The sequence below is a fragment of the Pteropus vampyrus genome, unplaced genomic scaffold, assembly GCF_000151845.1.
Source record: "Pteropus vampyrus isolate Shadow unplaced genomic scaffold, Pvam_2.0 Scaffold8, whole genome shotgun sequence".
Taxonomy (NCBI): domain Eukaryota; kingdom Metazoa; phylum Chordata; class Mammalia; order Chiroptera; family Pteropodidae; genus Pteropus; species Pteropus vampyrus.
Window position 1 is genome coordinate 11,714,860 of NW_011888789.1, and position 17,042 is coordinate 11,731,901.

At 41.9% G+C, this 17,042-nt stretch overlaps 1 protein-coding gene across 2 annotated transcripts in view; it reads right to left on the minus strand.

The window, feature by feature from the left end:
* Positions 1 to 2,695: 2,695 nt before the first annotated feature.
* Positions 2,696 to 17,042, minus strand: part of RAB11FIP1 (RAB11 family interacting protein 1) — a 28,533-nt gene continuing 14,186 nt past the window's right edge. Inside the window, exons 2-6 of one of the 2 annotated variants that reach the window (XM_011372236.2) lie at positions 16,422 to 16,864; positions 14,828 to 15,617; positions 12,188 to 14,077; positions 11,321 to 11,429; positions 2,696 to 5,897 (exon numbers count right to left, since the gene is read on the minus strand). In XM_011372236.2, the coding sequence (XP_011370538.1) occupies positions 5,679 to 5,897; positions 11,321 to 11,429; positions 12,188 to 14,077; positions 14,828 to 15,617; positions 16,422 to 16,864 (3,451 nt within the window). In that variant the 3' untranslated portion in view covers positions 2,696 to 5,678. The remainder of the gene's footprint in view (positions 5,898 to 11,320; positions 11,430 to 12,187; positions 14,078 to 14,827; positions 15,618 to 16,421; positions 16,865 to 17,042) is intronic. The other variant, XM_011372244.2, reaches the window with a different exon arrangement.

The window sequence follows — 17,042 nt, forward strand, 5'->3', positions numbered from 1 at the left end:
GGGCTGGATTAGAGCAGAAAGCTCCTGGGGTTGGGAGGCCTTTGGAAAAGCCATCCCAGCTATGTCCAAATGGGAAATACTGACCTTAAGGCCAGAGTTCTTTCTAGAGAGGAGACTAAAGAGGAGGCATTGATGGTGTGGGAGCTGAAGGAAGCTCTTCACCAGTCCTCCCTCGGTTAGATGTGTGTATTCTAGTTAGTTGTTGCCTGTCTGACTTAACTTTGATTGCAAGTCTCTGTGGAAATGACCTGGCATCCCATGAGCACCTCCTACAGTGAGGGATGGCACTCGGTAAAGAGCTGTTCAGCTCCTGTGAGTACCTGTCCTAGCGGGCCTGTCAGAAGCAACACAGAGGAAGGATCATTCTAATCTAGAGCAAGTAATTAAGAGGAGCTGAGCAGCTCTCAGGTCCTTAATCCAGCCTTACCCCTGGGCTCCTTCCAGGTCAGTTGACTGAAATGTCGTCACTCTAAACCAGTTTCACTCTGAGCCCTGAGGATACTCTCGCCAACTCACACAAAGCCTGGCAGTTGGCACAGGCCTTGGAGCCTTTTTGACAGGATTTCCTTCCTACTATCTCATCTCTGTAGTAGATATTCATTCTTTTCCAACACTCACAAGTGAGACAGCCACAGTACAGAGCATGACCAGGACTGTCTAAATTCTAGTGCCAAGTAACTTCCCTTGCTCATATTCACTTTCCTCTCTTGCACTGTTTATGCTCTGACTCCAACACACTTTTCTTCTCCTGGGCTGAGGATTGATGTGTTCAATTCTTGAGCTCCTAGGAACAAAGGCATCTGATAACTCTAAGGAGATGGTCATAGGCCCCTATTTGCTGACCGGTCACCTCATCTGAAACATCCCTTCTCAGGGAGGCTGTGGCTTACCTGGCCTTATTCCGAGAGAGGACTGAGCTATATGGTCTCCATTTTCCCTGCCTGCTCCAACCCTCCAAGTGAATGAGAACATTATCTCCTTGGCCCCCAGTGATCTTAGACTAAGGGTCAGCAACCTTTTCTGTAAAAGGCCAGATAGCAATTATTTAGGTTTGGCAGATGATAAGGTCTCTGTTGCAACTACTGTAGTCTGCTGATGTAACATGGAAATAGCCATAGACAATGACAAATGAGCATGGCTGCATTCTACTAAAATTTGAATTTCCTTTTGATTTTTTTTTAATCATTAAAAATATAAAAATCTCCAGTATTCAATGTTGTGTTGTTGATTATGGCCAATATTCTGTGCATTAGATCTCTAGATTTATTTATCATACTTGGCTAGATGGCCATACAAAAACAGGGGACAGGCCACATTTGCTGCCTTCTGTTCTAGATCTCCAAGTCAGAAAAGTGAGTTCAAATCTTTTCTTAACGACTCACTGTGTGACCATAGGCAAACTAAAGTTCCACTGCCTAAGACTCATCTGCATAATGGAGACCTTATCTACCATGATGAGAATTAGAAATAGTACCCCTCAGTGCTAGTGAACAGTGGGACCTCAATAAATGGACCTTCCTTTTACAATCACAGTTCAGTCTGAAGTGAGCACTTGATATGCAAAGACAGAAGCAGCTTTCTCTCCACTCTGTGAGAGCCTATCGATGTCACTAAGGTGACTATTTCCGGGGCTCAGGATACAGGTTTCTGTGTGAAATGGTCAAACATCAAAAGGCTAAGTGAGAACATTCTCCCTCAGGAGATTTTGTGGCTGTGGGATACACTGGCTCCACAGAATTCAAGTAAGCCAGTTTTGAATTTGAAATGACAGCTCCTGCCTTCCTGGGAGGTAAAGAATGCAGAGCCCAAAAGATGTCACCTTATATGAAGCCTCAGGCACAGGATCTATTTGCTTAGAGACTGGGTTCAAGGGCTGAGGGAGCCCACACTGCTGATGCTTTGGCCAAGGTTAAGGAGTGGTAGCTATACCCTGTAAGTGCTTTGCATGGGGGTGCAGGGCAGCATGTTCGCCCAGCAAGTCTTCTTCCTAGTCCAGAGGTGGCTATGATGATAACTTGAGCCAGAAGTGACCTTCGCAGTCATCACAGCTCTTCTGTAGTAGGAGGTGGTTAGCTGGGGGAGGTTCTCCCTCCGAATCACTCTCAGTCCTTGCAGACTATCTAAAGGCATGCAGAAATGTTCAAAACAGTCTGTACTGCATGTTCTCATCTTCATTTAAAAGTGTATCTATCTGCATGAGGGTCAAATGCTAGGACAGCAAATCAAAATAAGAGTGGTTATCTCTTGGTAGTGAGGAACTTAGATTTTTTTTTTTCTAAGAATAACCATGTATGAAATTAGAGAAATCTACAGCCCAAGTGGGTGACAGGGGAGTGGATGTGCTTAGTGAACAGTGGGAACTCAAAAAATGAGCCTTCCTTTTGCAGTCAAGGTGCAGCCTGAAGTGAGCACTTGATACGCAAGGACAGAAGCAGCTTTCTCTCCACTCTGTGAGAGCCTATGGTCCTACAGGCCAAGATAAAGGATATGTCATAGAATAGGGATCAAAGATGTCCCATCCTCTGGAGGAGAAAGGGCTTTGGGATCCCTGGGCACCAGGCAAGGTAGCAGCAGCAGGAATCCAGATGAGAGAGACTCTCAAAGGGTGAGAAACACTGGTCACCCCCCAAGAGAGGTTGTCCAGGAAGACAGAAGAAATTTTTATTGCACCTATACTAAACTACAGACACAAATCTTTGAAAGGTGGTACCATTTTATTTAGTGTTGTAGGAAATTTTAAGTTATTTCTTAAAAACAAAATCAGAGAAATTCAAAATTTCCTAAGTAACAAAGCAGGAAATAATTCTACAATCCAAAAACACTGGCGATCCTTCTGTTGGAGGGAAGAAGAGGTAAAGTTAGTAGTTCATGTAATAGACACTGAGAAAACAGAGTGGAGGTTGGTATGGATACTAGGAGATTAAGTTCTCTACCTAAGGAAGGCAATTAATCTTTCAGCCTTGAAGGATTATTAATTAGTAGTTCCAGAAAATAAAAAAAAAAAAGGTCAATTAGGAGAAGGGACTCAGTAAGGGACAATCCTGCATAATTTAACATTAAATTGCCTCTGGCCTTCAATACAGTATGTGGCTGAGTGCTGTGGACCTTCCTTCTTCTATGCCCTTTTGAGCTCCCAGTTAGCAAAGCTGGAACCATACACATATATCCCGTTCACATATGCATACATGCACACACCTCTCCACTCAGGTCAACAGCTGTGCTGTGTGGCAAAGGGCAGACTTTCTTGCTCCTACATTCTGCTATCCTGATGAGGTTAACACAGGGGAGGGCAGGACACCTATCAAAGTCCAAGGAATGAGATGATATGAAACAACCAGGCAAAGGATTGATGGTTTTTTTTCAGGGAGGTGACCTCCAACTGAAGTTCATTACAAGGTGTTTGATATTTAATCTGATATTTAAAGTACCGACTGCTCTTTCTGGAGGCAGCCATGCAAGGCCAAGAAGGGAGATGCCCCTGCTTCTTCAGAGCACAGCCTCCTCCCAGCGCCCATCAGCTATGTTAGCATTCTAGCAACTAAGGCAAGTCTCAGTTCTCTGCGTAGGTGGGCACATGCCCTCAGACATACGCCAGTTATAGGAGACCAGCACTTCAACTTACCAACCCCTTCTAATGGCTCAGAACAGGCTAAAGCTTTTCCTAGATAAATTCTCCCCCAAAGGAGAGTCCTCAAGGACAGTTAACAAACAACCTTCAGGTTATCTACTTTGAGAGGTACAGGAATGCTATAAGTTGAATTTTTTCCAGGTACTTTGATAGGTACAGGAATGCTATAAGTTGAATTTCTTTCCAGCATCAGTAGAAGCCAGACACCCTTGAAGTAAATTGTCCTTCATTCTCCAGAGTTCCCAAGTGGCATTTCAGAGCACAGGAATTCGTTCCTCCACCCAGACGTCCCTCTCAAACACTGACCAAGGTACATCCCCAAGGTCCTAGCAGCAGATATCTCCAAACCAACCACCGCGCATGAACAGTGCAAGTCTCCATGCCAGCTCTTCAAAGGAGAAGTCATTCAGAGCATAGTTGTCCCCCAGTGCACTGGGTTATCACAGTGAAAATACATTTATATCAAGTAAAAAACGTGTTGCAGGACAAATATATACATGTACGTTTTCAGAGTTCAAGTGAATATACCGTTCTCTTTGTAGGTATGTAAATAAATTTCATAGCACTACAAAAATACAAGTCATCTGAGAAGTTTACAGTTGTCCCCAGTACTATGGGAGAGTATTAAATAAAATAGCTGTAGATAATTAAAAGCTAATTAGATAAATCAAGTTACAGTATCATCTTTCAGATTAAAGTGCTCCAATACAACTAAGGTTACAGCAAACGTGATCCTGAAAAGGAATTCCACTGCCAACAATCTTGCCTCTTAACCTCAATAAAACAGGAATGTACATAGATTTCCCCAATTTATAACTGTTAAGATCGACACCTGCCCACCCTACTGGCCTATAATATCCCTCCCCCAGGAAAGAGATTAAGATCTCACGGGATTCTGTCACAACCAAGAGAAAAAAATGAGTAATACAGAGATATCCTAATTCCAGTATTAGATTACTAATTACCTAAAGAATCTGAACTGGTGCAAATAGTTAAGAAGGGAGCAAGTGTCTTAGTTAAAAAAAAGAAAAAAGTATATTAATCTAGTTTTAAAAATACAGCAGCAATCCAAAAATAAGGATCATCTTCTTGCTCTTCGCAATTTTAGAATGGCAAGCAGGGAATGCCAGGAGGTACTGACGAGGAAACCAAGGGCCCAAGCCAAGGCACAGGGGGAAAAGGCCACAGAAACCCTACTAAAATCATTCCATACCTGGTGGAACCATTTTTAGTAAGTGCTTAGGTCACCCAACCCCTTATCAAGGCACTGACGGGGCCATTCTAGCCAGCAGGAACCCTGCTCTCCTGAGAGAAGGGACTTTGGCCAGTTCCCCCTGAGTACAAAGTAACTCTCTCAGTCCCCTATTCTACTTCTCATATCTCCACACAAGGCCCCATGGGTCTGTACAGGGCACATTTTAAAGCTAGAGATCAGTGGAAGCCGATGTTTAGAAAAGGCAGCTCGTTTAAAATTTAAATGGCACATTGAGAAGCTTTTCTTAAACTCCTCTACTCCAGTCAAACAACTAGACCAAGTCTAAGAAGCTCTGAAGGTTGACGTGGTCTCAAAGTTTAGCATTTATAGCCAAAAAGCCATGCTTGAGGTAATCAAAAGCCAAAAGTGTGTGTAACACAGCAGCAATTGTATGGTCTTTCTCATTTCACCCCAAGCTTTAATGACTGGGCAACATGTATTTTAGAATCTCAATATCAAAGAAAGAAAACCCCAATGTTAAAATATATGAATACCCCTGGCATCATGTGACTCTCTGGACCAGGATCAGATCTTATGACCATGTCTTTGGTCAGGGTATAAAATATTTACAACATAGTTAAAGGCACAGTGGCATTTGAAAATAAAACCCTGGGAACGTACAGTAAAAGATTCATTGTAATAATTAACCTGGCTTCAATTAGTGGAATTGACTCTTGCCAGATAACATGCAAGGGAGACGCTAACTTGGAGCCTGTGCGCTGGTTATCAGGTACACCGAGTCCTTGACCGCAGGAGGAGGTTGAAACAAACTCATCAGTGTTGTATGCTGGCCATTCACATCTTTCCTGCTTTTTTGCCGACCTGAGCTGGAACTCGGAGGATGTTGGGAGTTTCTTCCATGACCCTGACTAGCAGATTGTCTATATAGTCTTCCAGCTCGCGGACCTGGAACTCCTTCTTGCTTATCGTTTCCTTCTGTTTGAGGACCAACTGGATCAGCTCATCATGGGTTAGCTGTGCATAAGCAAAAGCAGGGTCCGAGGGGTTGTATTTCTTTGGAGAGAAAAAAAAGGGAGAAAAAAGTGATAAAGTCAGCAAAGAAGTCAAAATATCTAAAAGAAATACAAAAGAGGAAGCTGTTGTTAGTGATCCGAGTCTCCTGTTTTCAACAGACATGGAAAACAGGTTGGTGACTGATGGAAGTTTTCTGTAAAGAGCCAGAGAGTAAATATTTTAGGCTTTCCAGGCCACGTATGGCCTTCATTGCATGTTCACTTTTGTTGTTCATTTGTTTTTTTGTTTTATGACCTTTTAAAAATGTAAAACCCATACTTGGCTCATAGGAGTTACATCATCAGTATTTATAATCTGGGATGACTGGAGTCCACCTGCAAACTGACCAGGCAGGAACTACAAGGAAACAGAAGATAAGGATTATATTAAAAGTAACATGTCATACCAAGTCTCCAGGAAAAGGAAAAACAAAACAAAACTAACTTTTCCTGAAATCTGTGGCTCAGGAGATTTATAAGTTTGAAGAAACAAGGTCCTTGGACAACCTCAAGACAATTTTCCCTGCAGAACTCTGAGGCAATCACATTTTCACTGCCCTGAGGGTCTAATGGTTTCACTTAGAAAGGCTAAAAGGCCACCTTCTACCAACCCCTTCTAATGGCTCAGAACCGGTCAAGAAGAAGCTAGGTCAAGAGCATAGTCAACACTGTCACAACATGACAGAAGGCCTTGTTTGGTCCAGTGACAAAAAATGCCTACACGAGCCAGAATTCAGAGTGAATTCCCATCCTCATGTCCTGGCTAGGAAGAAAAGCACAATGATTACAATACTAGCTTAGAAACAGACACTGATATTTTCATATACAGGGAAGGTTTTAACCTAACAGACTAGACTTCACAGAAATAAGTGAGATATTGGACCACTTTTGAAAAACTGCTTCTGCCTTAATCTTTTTTTTTTTTTTTTTTACTTGTTGAAGATATACATTCACAGGGTACCTCTTCTGGACCACAACTGTTCTATTTGTGATTTCCAAAAACAATCTTCAACCAAAAGGTTACATGTCTGGTAAAGAATTCTGGAGATTCGTTGTACAACCATGTGAATGTACCTAACACAGCTGAAATATACACTTGAAAATGGTTAAGATGGCAAATTTTATGTTCTATTTAAAGTTTTTAAAAAGCAATCTTTTAAAAAAGTTGTGTGTCTGTTTATATATCCTATCGAGAAAAAAAAATAGTCTTGGTAAACAGCCAAAAATACGTCTTCAAGGGTTTTTAGAATACGCTTCCATCATATAAGAACGTTATTTAGTCAAGAATATTGATTACATAAGATACTCTGCAAGAGAGTTTGGGAGACAGATGAAGCTGACACCTGGAGGGAGCACCAAGCAGGTGTTTCTCGAGAGTAGGGGCCAGGTCCCCACAGGTCCTGACACACGTGGGGGCTCAATGACCATAATCTAAGTCTCAGGAAGTTAGAGTTCAGAGAGGTACAACATGCTCTAGGAGCTAAACAAACAGGAGACCCCTGCTACACAGGTGACGCACAAGCTTCAAAGATGGAGTGACATCTGAACTAGACCTTGGAGATGAATTACAATGGAATTCCGTCCCCAAATAACAGGATTTTGTTTTTAATTATATAAGAAGTATTTGCTCACCATGGAAAATCTCAAATACAGAAGAGGGAAAAAATTTTTACCTATCACTCCAACATATAACATTTGGGCCTCTTTCTTATTTTTCCTGGGTTTCTTTATGGTATGTTTTACAACTTTAACATCATACAGAACATGTTTTTATACCTTCTTTAAATTATTATTTTGTGAGCATTTTCCCAGCAAATTTTAGCAAAAACTGCTTTCTTAATGGATGTTTAAAATTCCAATATATCTTAACCATCTCTCTCATGCTGGGTATTTAGGTTGTTTTCAATTTCACAATTATATAATAACACTTCAATGAAAATTTGTTAACATAAATCTTTGGTCATATCTCTAAAAATTTCCTTAGGGTAAATGCATAGAATTAAAAAGGCATGCCCATGTAAGGTAGTTCTTACAAACTGTCAAACAGCTATTCAATTTAGATTCTGTAATCCAAAGGGAAAAGTATGTAGGACTGTTAAATCATTCTAGATATCTGATGATTTAAAAAACTATAAAATAATTCGGCATTACAGAAAGTGAGCAACAGCCATGGAGAGGAAGAGGTGCAAAGAAAATACCCATTAATTCAAGAAACGACAGTGCCTATTGTCACATATTTCCTTCCAGGATTTTTACATTGGCTTTCCCCCACATCGCTGTAATAATAATGATATATATTCAAATTGTATCCAACTTTTTCCATATAATATGATAGATGATTTTTGGATGTAGTTGGCCGTATTATTTTTAAATGGAAGTGTTAAAAGCCACCTGAGTAAATAATACACCCCTAGTTATAAATCATCTGTAAAGGATGGAGGCCTTAAAAAAAAAATTCCCGCCCCCATCCACTATAGTAATGATCTGGTTGGCTTTTCATAACTTTAGTTATGCAATTTCTTTCTCTAACCTCTCTCTTACTTTTCAACATTCCAAAGAGTAGTCATTTTTATAAATATTGTTTATGCCTTAGTACAAAGTGTCTATTATAGGGGCAGTCAACAGCAATCTCCAAGAAACTTTCTATATTTACTCAGAGTATTTACTAGGTATGGTTCAGGACCAAGAGATTTGTTTCAGGCAGGCAAAGGGGCAGCAGTGGGACTTACAAATCATGAGCAAAATAAGTAGCAGCTGCCTTTGTTTTAAGGCAAGTTATTCTCTCAGTCAGGGCCAGGAGATAAGCCCCTGATTAAACAAGCTTTGAAGAGTAAATAAAATGGGAGCCAAAGGCTTTGCTCACTTCCCGAAAGCTAGGTGTTGTTTCTCTTTGGAGCCAAGCTGCATTCCACAGTAAAAGGAAGAGGGGATGGGAGGCCACTAAAGGACTCTAGTTTTCATTACAGTCAATCCCTTTTATGCTGTTCTTTTGCCCAATTTCCTGGTAAATAATGGTAACTCCAGGAAGACAAATGCTGCCTCTTCTACACAACCACATAAGCCAGCTGAGCTGGTCAATTTATGGTACATATTTAGTGAGGGCTAAAACATAGTAGGTACACAGTTCTGGCTACAGCTGGTAATTTTGAGAATTACCTGTCAGCATGCACGACAAAGGAAGAGAAGGCAAGATGGCTAGAAGATGCTAACCTATTTTCAGCAACAATTCATTATTATTACTTAGCCTCTTTACCTGAAACTCAGATCTCCAGCTTTCAGTGAACCTTTAGCCCAACTCCTGGTGGCACAGGTGCAATGAGGGCAGGCAATAACAGCCACCCGGCTCTTAAAAATGCTTGCAGGAGTGAAGGAGATGTGAGCAAAAAATTTTCTTTTAAAAACACAAAAACTATTTGATGTCCTGGAGTCCACGGGACTGTAAAATCTGTGATTAAGTGAAACTTTCAGATGCCCCGAACAAAAAGAGAAATAAAGGGGTTTTTCTGCCAACTACGGTCCCCAGTAGTCACTTAGAAATTCTTCTCCACATATTTGAAACACAACACATCCTTGCCCACTAATGGTCACCAATCACTTGGTAAATCATTCTCCTCCACTCCATGTGATAATGAGTCAAAGACCAGAGGTCTGCAACAAATCCTTTCTGATTCAGAAAGGGTAGGATGAAGACACTCTAAAGCAGAGATCATCTAAGAGGTTGATTGTGTTTTTGTTCAGAGGTTGTTGTATTTTTTTTAATGTTAGCCTAAGCTTTTTAAAGACAAGAGACCCTCTAATCCAGCAATATTCTTCCTGGAAATTTAGCTTAAGGAAATAATCTAAAGGAAGGGGAAAGGTTCTGTGTAAGAAATTGCTGACTATAGTGTTATTCATCTTCAAAAACAGAAAACATTATAAAGCTGTACACCTCAAATTTATATAATGTTATTAACTAATGTTATCTCAGTAAATTTAATTAAAAAAAGGCAAAGAAAAACAGAAAACAACCTACATATCCAATAATAGGGAAGTGGTTAAGTGAATATGGGTATAACCATTTCAAAAAATAATTAAGTAGCAACATGCAAAAATACTTATGATACACTAAGTGAAAAAGAGAATTGTGTGTTTCTATGCTGGTGATGGAGCTAGAAAATCATCATTTTGCAACTACCATAGTCATCAATGGATACTAAAGCCTGTAAATCAAAGGTTGATGAGGAACAGGATATTTACATAGTCTGAAATTAATTCCTTGCAAATTTCTTATTAATTGTAAAGGGAAAAAGAGAAACTGGGTGGATACCACCTGAACTAAGTCATCAGAGTTAACACTTCCACTGCTGGTACAAACTGATATAATGTGCCTCTTCATACGATACACTGAGAAGGACACTTTATATAATTAATTCCTGTCAAGAATGCATAACCTCAACCAAACCAGAAGGAAATATCAGAAGAGTCCAAAGTGAAGAAAATTCTACAAAACAACTGATTGAACTCTTAAAAATGGCAATGTCTTGAAGGACAGAAAAGGCTGAGGAACTCTTCCAGAATAAAGGAGACTAGAGAAGCAAGATGACTAAACATGAGTGATCCTGGATTGGATGTGGAACCCTAAAAAAGACATTAATGGAACCACTGGTGAAATTGAAATATAGACTATTAATGAGAAAAGAGTATTATATCAATGATAAATTTTTTGATTTTGATAAAAGTCCTTATTCTTAGAACCAGAAAGGGCAGGATAAAAACCCTCTAAAGCAGAAATCATCTAGGAGGTTGATTTCCACACTTAAGCATTTAGGAGTAAGAAAGGCATGACATAAGCAACTTACTCTCAAATGGTTCAGAAAAAAAAATTATGAATATACAAAGAGTGAACAAAGAGGGAGGAGAGAAGGGGGAGAATGAAAAATGCAAATCTGATAAAATGTTAACAATTGATGAATTGGGATGAAAGGTATACAGGAGTTCTTTGTACTATTCTTGCAACTTTTTTTAAAATTTGAAATTATTTCAGAATAAAGTTACAAGAAAGTTATCCGTGCAATGATTACAACTACAAGAATTTTACATTCTTGACAAAAGATAAAAAAAAGTTACATGGAAAAATGAAAATATTTCATTTGAATGGGCCAGATGGTGGGTGACATTTTCTTCTCATTATAGAAAAGTACTAATGTCAATCACATTACTTGAGACACAAAAAATTCAACTATAACCAAATTACTAAAAGGGAAAAGTAATTATTCAGTGGAAAACATAGGGGCTTCCAAAGATTATCCAAAGACCTGAGATATATGGTTAAGTTACTCCTAGATTACCTGCTGCCCAATGAGACATATACAACGGTGACTCTGGCAATAGGTTTTTTTATAGATCCCTAACTAACATGCCTACTACTTCTTGGAGAAGACATACCTTCATCATGGCTTCATTGATCAAGTTCTCACTGATGATAGTGGCAGTTCCCAAGCTGGAGTTAGCAACCTTGGTGGCTGTTGTATTCATTGGCTTCACAGGATGAAGTCTAAAGAGAAAGGGGAAAGGATTCTTAGACTTTTCTGTAATGGCAAAACCCATCTCAAAGATGGCAGCCAGCCAGAGAGAAAAGGAGGGAGAATGGTGACATGCTCTATTCACATCTCCGGTCTAACACACGCCAATTTCCTGTGGAAATGAAAGCGGTCAGCACTAGGCAGCCATATGTAAGCCAACAAAGCACGCCCTTAGAGCCAGGTGTCCTGGCATTATCACAAACCCCTTGTCCTCATTATCAGTGTCAGGAGAACATTAAAGACAGTCTCTTAGTTTTGGAGGCAATTACAGCCTAGGTCTCCACTGTGGGAGTCCCTGCAGAGCCTTCTGTTCCTCGGTGGCAAAGAAAGAGCTCGGAACAAACATGCCAGCTTCACACTGGGTGGTGATTAAAGGAAGCTTTAGACACTGCTAGTTTTTATCACTCAATCTCAGCTGGTTTCTAAGACCATAAAGATACTGGTCATAGTACATCTCTGCAATTTGAGAGCTCCAAACCTGATTGCGCAGAATAATTCCTAAACTATGTCTGAAGACTACTACTACATTCTTGCTACAAACACAGGAGTGTCTTGAGGTATTCCCACCACAGGAGACAGCCCTTTTAAAATAGGCTGTATCAGCAAAACAGGTGGATTGCACCATCAGAACAAACATCTGTGTAGTTAGAAAGCCCTAATAATAACCTGCAAGCAAAAACAAAGGGTGACATTGCTCACATTTATGAAGACAATCTTCCCCGACTCTCACCTGTGCTTGGCTGACCCAGTTCCAGCTGAGACTGGATGTGTCTCCGAGGGTGAGACCCAGGCCTGAAGAAGCGGCTTCCTCTTGCCAGATTTTTCCACTTTACCAGGGAGGCCCTCTGCTGTTGCTTTTTTTTGAGATTCTGCTGTACTGGTGTGGTGAGTGTCAGAGTGTGGATAGCTGGGGAAAGAGTGTGTAGCAGGAAAGATCTCAGAAAAGGAGGGGCTGGAGATAGGGGGACCCAGGGCCGCACCAGGAGGCTGACTTGGCCTCCCACTTCCCGTCAGGCTTTCCTCCTTGCCATTGCCAGGGACTGGCAGCTGTTCATCCAAGTGTGAGCTCTTGCCAAGATGGGATTTATGAATTTCTAAAGCTGTAGTCTGCTCTGAAGAAGGCCTATCAGATGCTGCGGGTGCTTTCCACCCGAGGTCATGCAGGCTCTCTGTGGGCACTGCCAACGCATCTGCCTTGCCACTCAGTGCCTTTTCCTTCTCAGGATGGACAGATAACATGCTCAAGGAAGAAGCTCCTGCTTCCAGAGTTGCCACCTTTGCTGTCTCTCCATCCTCTTCAAGCTCATCTACTCTTTCATCATCCGATGCGACTTCAGGAATGGAAGGAAGGGTTAAGTCCAGATCAGCTATGACTGGAGATTTGTCGTCTGAGACAGGCTGAAGATCACTCAAAGGATCAGACAACAGACCTTCATGATCACTGGCTTTGCTCTGATTTTGAGCCATAAGGGTATCGTCTTCCTCAATGTTAAAGAGTAGAATGTCTTTACTTGAGCTTGCTTTATTCACTGGGCCTTTTGAGGCATTCTCCTCATGAGAGGAGAAAGGAAGGTGATCGGCCATGGCAGCTGGTACACCAGAATTCAGTGTTCTGGGTTCAATCACAACTTCCCTCTCAGAGTCTTCTATGAGGGGAGACTCAGCAGGCTCACTGTCAGACACATTGCCAGCAGCAGCCCCTACACATCTCAGCTCCCGAGGATTACTTTTATCCTCTTCGACCAGTCCAGGAGACCTCTCCACCTCCTCTTCCACAAAGAGCTGCTCAGAAAATGACACATGCTTCTTGATTTTCTTTTGGCCCTCACTGACATTCAAACCCACCTCTTCGTGTCTCTGCATCATGGAGTCAAGTAGGGGGACTGATCCTCCTACTTGAAGAGGAGGTACCACTTGTTTAATTGCGGAAGTCATTCCGCCACCCCTAACTTTGTTCTCCTCAGAAGACCCAGACTGACCCTCTAAGTCTGTGTTTACCTCCGTCGGAGGCTTCCCAGCTGAGCTTCCCACCCTGCCCCTTCTCACCGAAAGGGCAAACGTTACTTCTTGGGCTTCTTCGGATGAAGGGATATAGTCTTGTTTTGGCGGAGGGAACCTCAGAAATTCTTCTTCTTCTTGTTGCCCCATTTCAGAATGATTCAGGAGAGCCTTTTCTGACTCATCACCACTGGTATTTTTCTCCATGTCTACCTCACTGCTCTTCCCCACTGGAGAATCTTCTGGCCCTTTACGCTCTGGAATGGGTGTCTGTTTGGAAAGTGATCCCAAGGCACAAGAAACAGTGTTTGGAACTTGTGTTAAACTCTCCTTTTGCAACTCTGCTTCAAGGAGCAAAGATGGTTCTTCAGAACCAGCCCGACCCTGGTCGATGGAAGGCCAGCTTTTAATAGGAGTGGATGTAGAAACAGGAGCTGCTACGGGAGAAGAGAAAGCAGAAAAGACAGAAGGAGATTCTGAGGACTGTGTCTCTGACTCATGCCCCAGCTGAGAAGGGACAGGTGTCTGACCAGAAATGGAAGAGACAGCAGAAAAAAAGAGAGGCGAGTCAGGGGAAGAAGGAAGCCTGGCTGTGGGCTGAACCTCTGGAGACACGTCCAGTCTGCAAAAAGGACAAAATAAAATCTGCAGGTCAGTTGCAGATGCTGCATGAGAGGCAAAAAAACATGTAAAGATAAAGTTGTTCAAAAAGGAAGAACTTATTTTTATATTTGGGGAGGAACCTTAAGAAGTTAAAGAAGGAACACCAATATTTAACATATAAAAGAGACACTTTTATCATCAAGCACATTTGCCAGACAAAGAGCTTTGTAACAGAAACAGAAAGATCCAGGTAAAGCAATAGCCTACAGTTTCTTCTAGTGATACATAAAAAGCATCTAAAAAGTTCAAAGCAGGAGAAGATGCACCACAAGGCAACACATACAGATTTTGTGTGTGTCTATGTGAGTTTATGTGTCTGTGTGAAATCAAAGTAAGCAGAATCTCAAAAACAACTCTCTCCCACTCCAGACCACAGAAATACTGTGAGTAAATGCAAGTCACACTGAAAAGCAGAGACCCCAAGGACTCAGGCTCTTGCAACAAGGTGCAGAGTAAACACACAGAGAACTGTCACAGGTGTACTCGAAAGGGACTATCATCCTCATGAGGATGATAGTAAACCAGTATCAAAGTGCAAGGAGGAAAGATAACATCAGCCTCAAAGGAAAATGTGTGAACTTAATAAACACAGATCCTGCACGTACCACAACTGAAACCTGGAAATCCCAACTTAAAACACTCAGAACTTGCTACACACCATGGCATTCCCCTGGGGTCTGAGTATTGCATGAGAAGGACCAAGACTCACCGAGGTTTCACGGCTTTGGTCTGGGGAGCCCTTGCAGAGGCAACAGGTGGCGTCAGTTCTGACTTAGGCTCTAGGTCGGCTTCCGGGTCTGTGATCTGCACTTCTTCAAAGGGGTTCAGAGATTTACCCCGTCCGGAGACAACAGCTGTAGTATCTTTCTCAGATCTTTTCGCAAGGTCTTCGACAGGCCCTGGCCCTGGCCTGTCCTCCCTAGGTGTGCCTTCCTTCTTCTCCGGGATGGTAGCAGGGCTTTCACCTTCATTGCCCTTAGCCATGTCCTTCTTTCCGGTCACCAGAGAAAGCAAAGAGGACTTTCTGTTCTCATGCTTCTTGTTCTCTTTGGTTTCTTTCACAGCCTCCAATTTCACTGGAGCCGTGTTTTCCCTAATGTCCCCACTGACCGGTGGCCAGGAAGGTGGCAGAGACATGGATTTCGAAGAGTTCTTTGTAGAAGACTCAGAGAGCCTCCTGTCAGAAGACACTGCTCCTCCTTCTCCAGAGTCCTTCCAAGATCGAGGAGCCAGGTTCTCTGTAGATGAGAACAAATGCTTCTTCCTGAAGCCCTGGGGGGATGGGGAAGAAGAAGGGGTGCTGTCCTTGTTCTCACTCTTGCCCTCCGGCTGCTCCACGTAAACATGGTTCCCATTGATACAGACATTAGAGCGAGAGAGGGAGTCAGTCTTAGACCGAAGGCCACCGAGAAAGGAGAGTCCTTCCTTCTTGGGAAGGTTGAAGTTGACCTGGTTCAGTTGCTTTGGCTCTGTACTTACTGTTCTCTTGTGAGACACGACTGTAGGAAGAAAATCAAAGCAAAGGGAATCAGAAGTTAAACAAGTGGTTCACAACTGCAAGGAGGGTGGCATTTGTCCGCGTCAGAATACATTTTTGGTCATCGCAACTAGGTGGGGGTGTGCTACTGGCATCTAGCAGGTAGAAGCCAGGGATGCTCCTAAAGGTCACACAACACATAGGACAGCTCCCCACAACAAAGAATCATCAGGCCCAAATTATGAGTAGTGCTAAGGCTGAGAAACCTTTCATTTAAGCAATGAAAAGGACAGCGCTCTTGGTAGAGTAGCAGAATCTGGCCAACAGTAGGTATTTGGCCAATGAAATTTAAGTTCAAATACACAGTTAATTCAGAGTTAAGGGAACTGGATTCCTTAGCTTTATTAGGGATGTAGCCCATGAGGTTTACACCCATTATTAGGAGTTCAAAAAATACCTGATGAATTAATAAAATATCAGAATTATTGTAATGTTCAATGGTTTTACCTTTAAGTTTAAAAAAAAAACCTGGATGCACTCATTCTGTTAGCTCCAGAAGCTGGTACTAATGTATGTCAGTTACAGAGCCAGACATTTTGGAAAAGGAATTTATATATTCTTAGAAATCAGAGGGCTTAGAAATAGAGAAGTCTTCCTAACCAAGATAATCCATCACCATTACCACTGTCACCACCATCACCATCATTTTAGTAATTGAGAGGCTGAATTAAAATCTTTCTCTTAAGATTTGTTTTTTCTCTCTCAAAGCAAAGTAAGCTAAGCAGAAGGAGAGAGGCTAAGTAAGGAGGAGGAGGAGGAAACTCACTGTCAGAGGCAGAGGAGGACTCATCCTCGTTGTCATCATCCTCCCACCGGGACTGGAAGTCTCCAGGACGAAGCAGAACTTTATCAGACTTTGAAGTAGGCAGAACAGACATGGACTGGGAAAGCGGTGTTTTCTGCAAATTAGACTTGGAAAACAAGGTCTTAATCTTTGACTTCTTTTTCTTGTCTTTTGAAGAAGACTCATCATCACTGTCGGCTGAGGGTGTCATGCTGGGGACAACAGCTGAAGCAGTATCTGATGCGCTATCCTTATTCTTCCCCTTGATCTTGTCCTTCAGTTTCCCAAATGGATTCCGAGACTTGTCTTTCATGGAAAGGTCAAACATGCTAGCAGTCATGTTGTTTCTCATAAATTGGATGTCAACCTCAATTTCTCCTCGCTCTTTATCCTTCTTCCCTGGTTTGGATTTCAAGGTGTACCATCTACAAAGAGAAAGGCTGAGAGGTTACCTTTGAATTGAAGAGCCTAAAACAACATTCACAATCCCCACTAACTGGCTTTTCCTCTCTGTTATTACCTCTCTTCTTTGGGGAGTGGAAGGCAGGGCGGGGGACAAGGGCAGAACTTGCAGTTGTATTTTTGAGAAGACACCCACCAGGC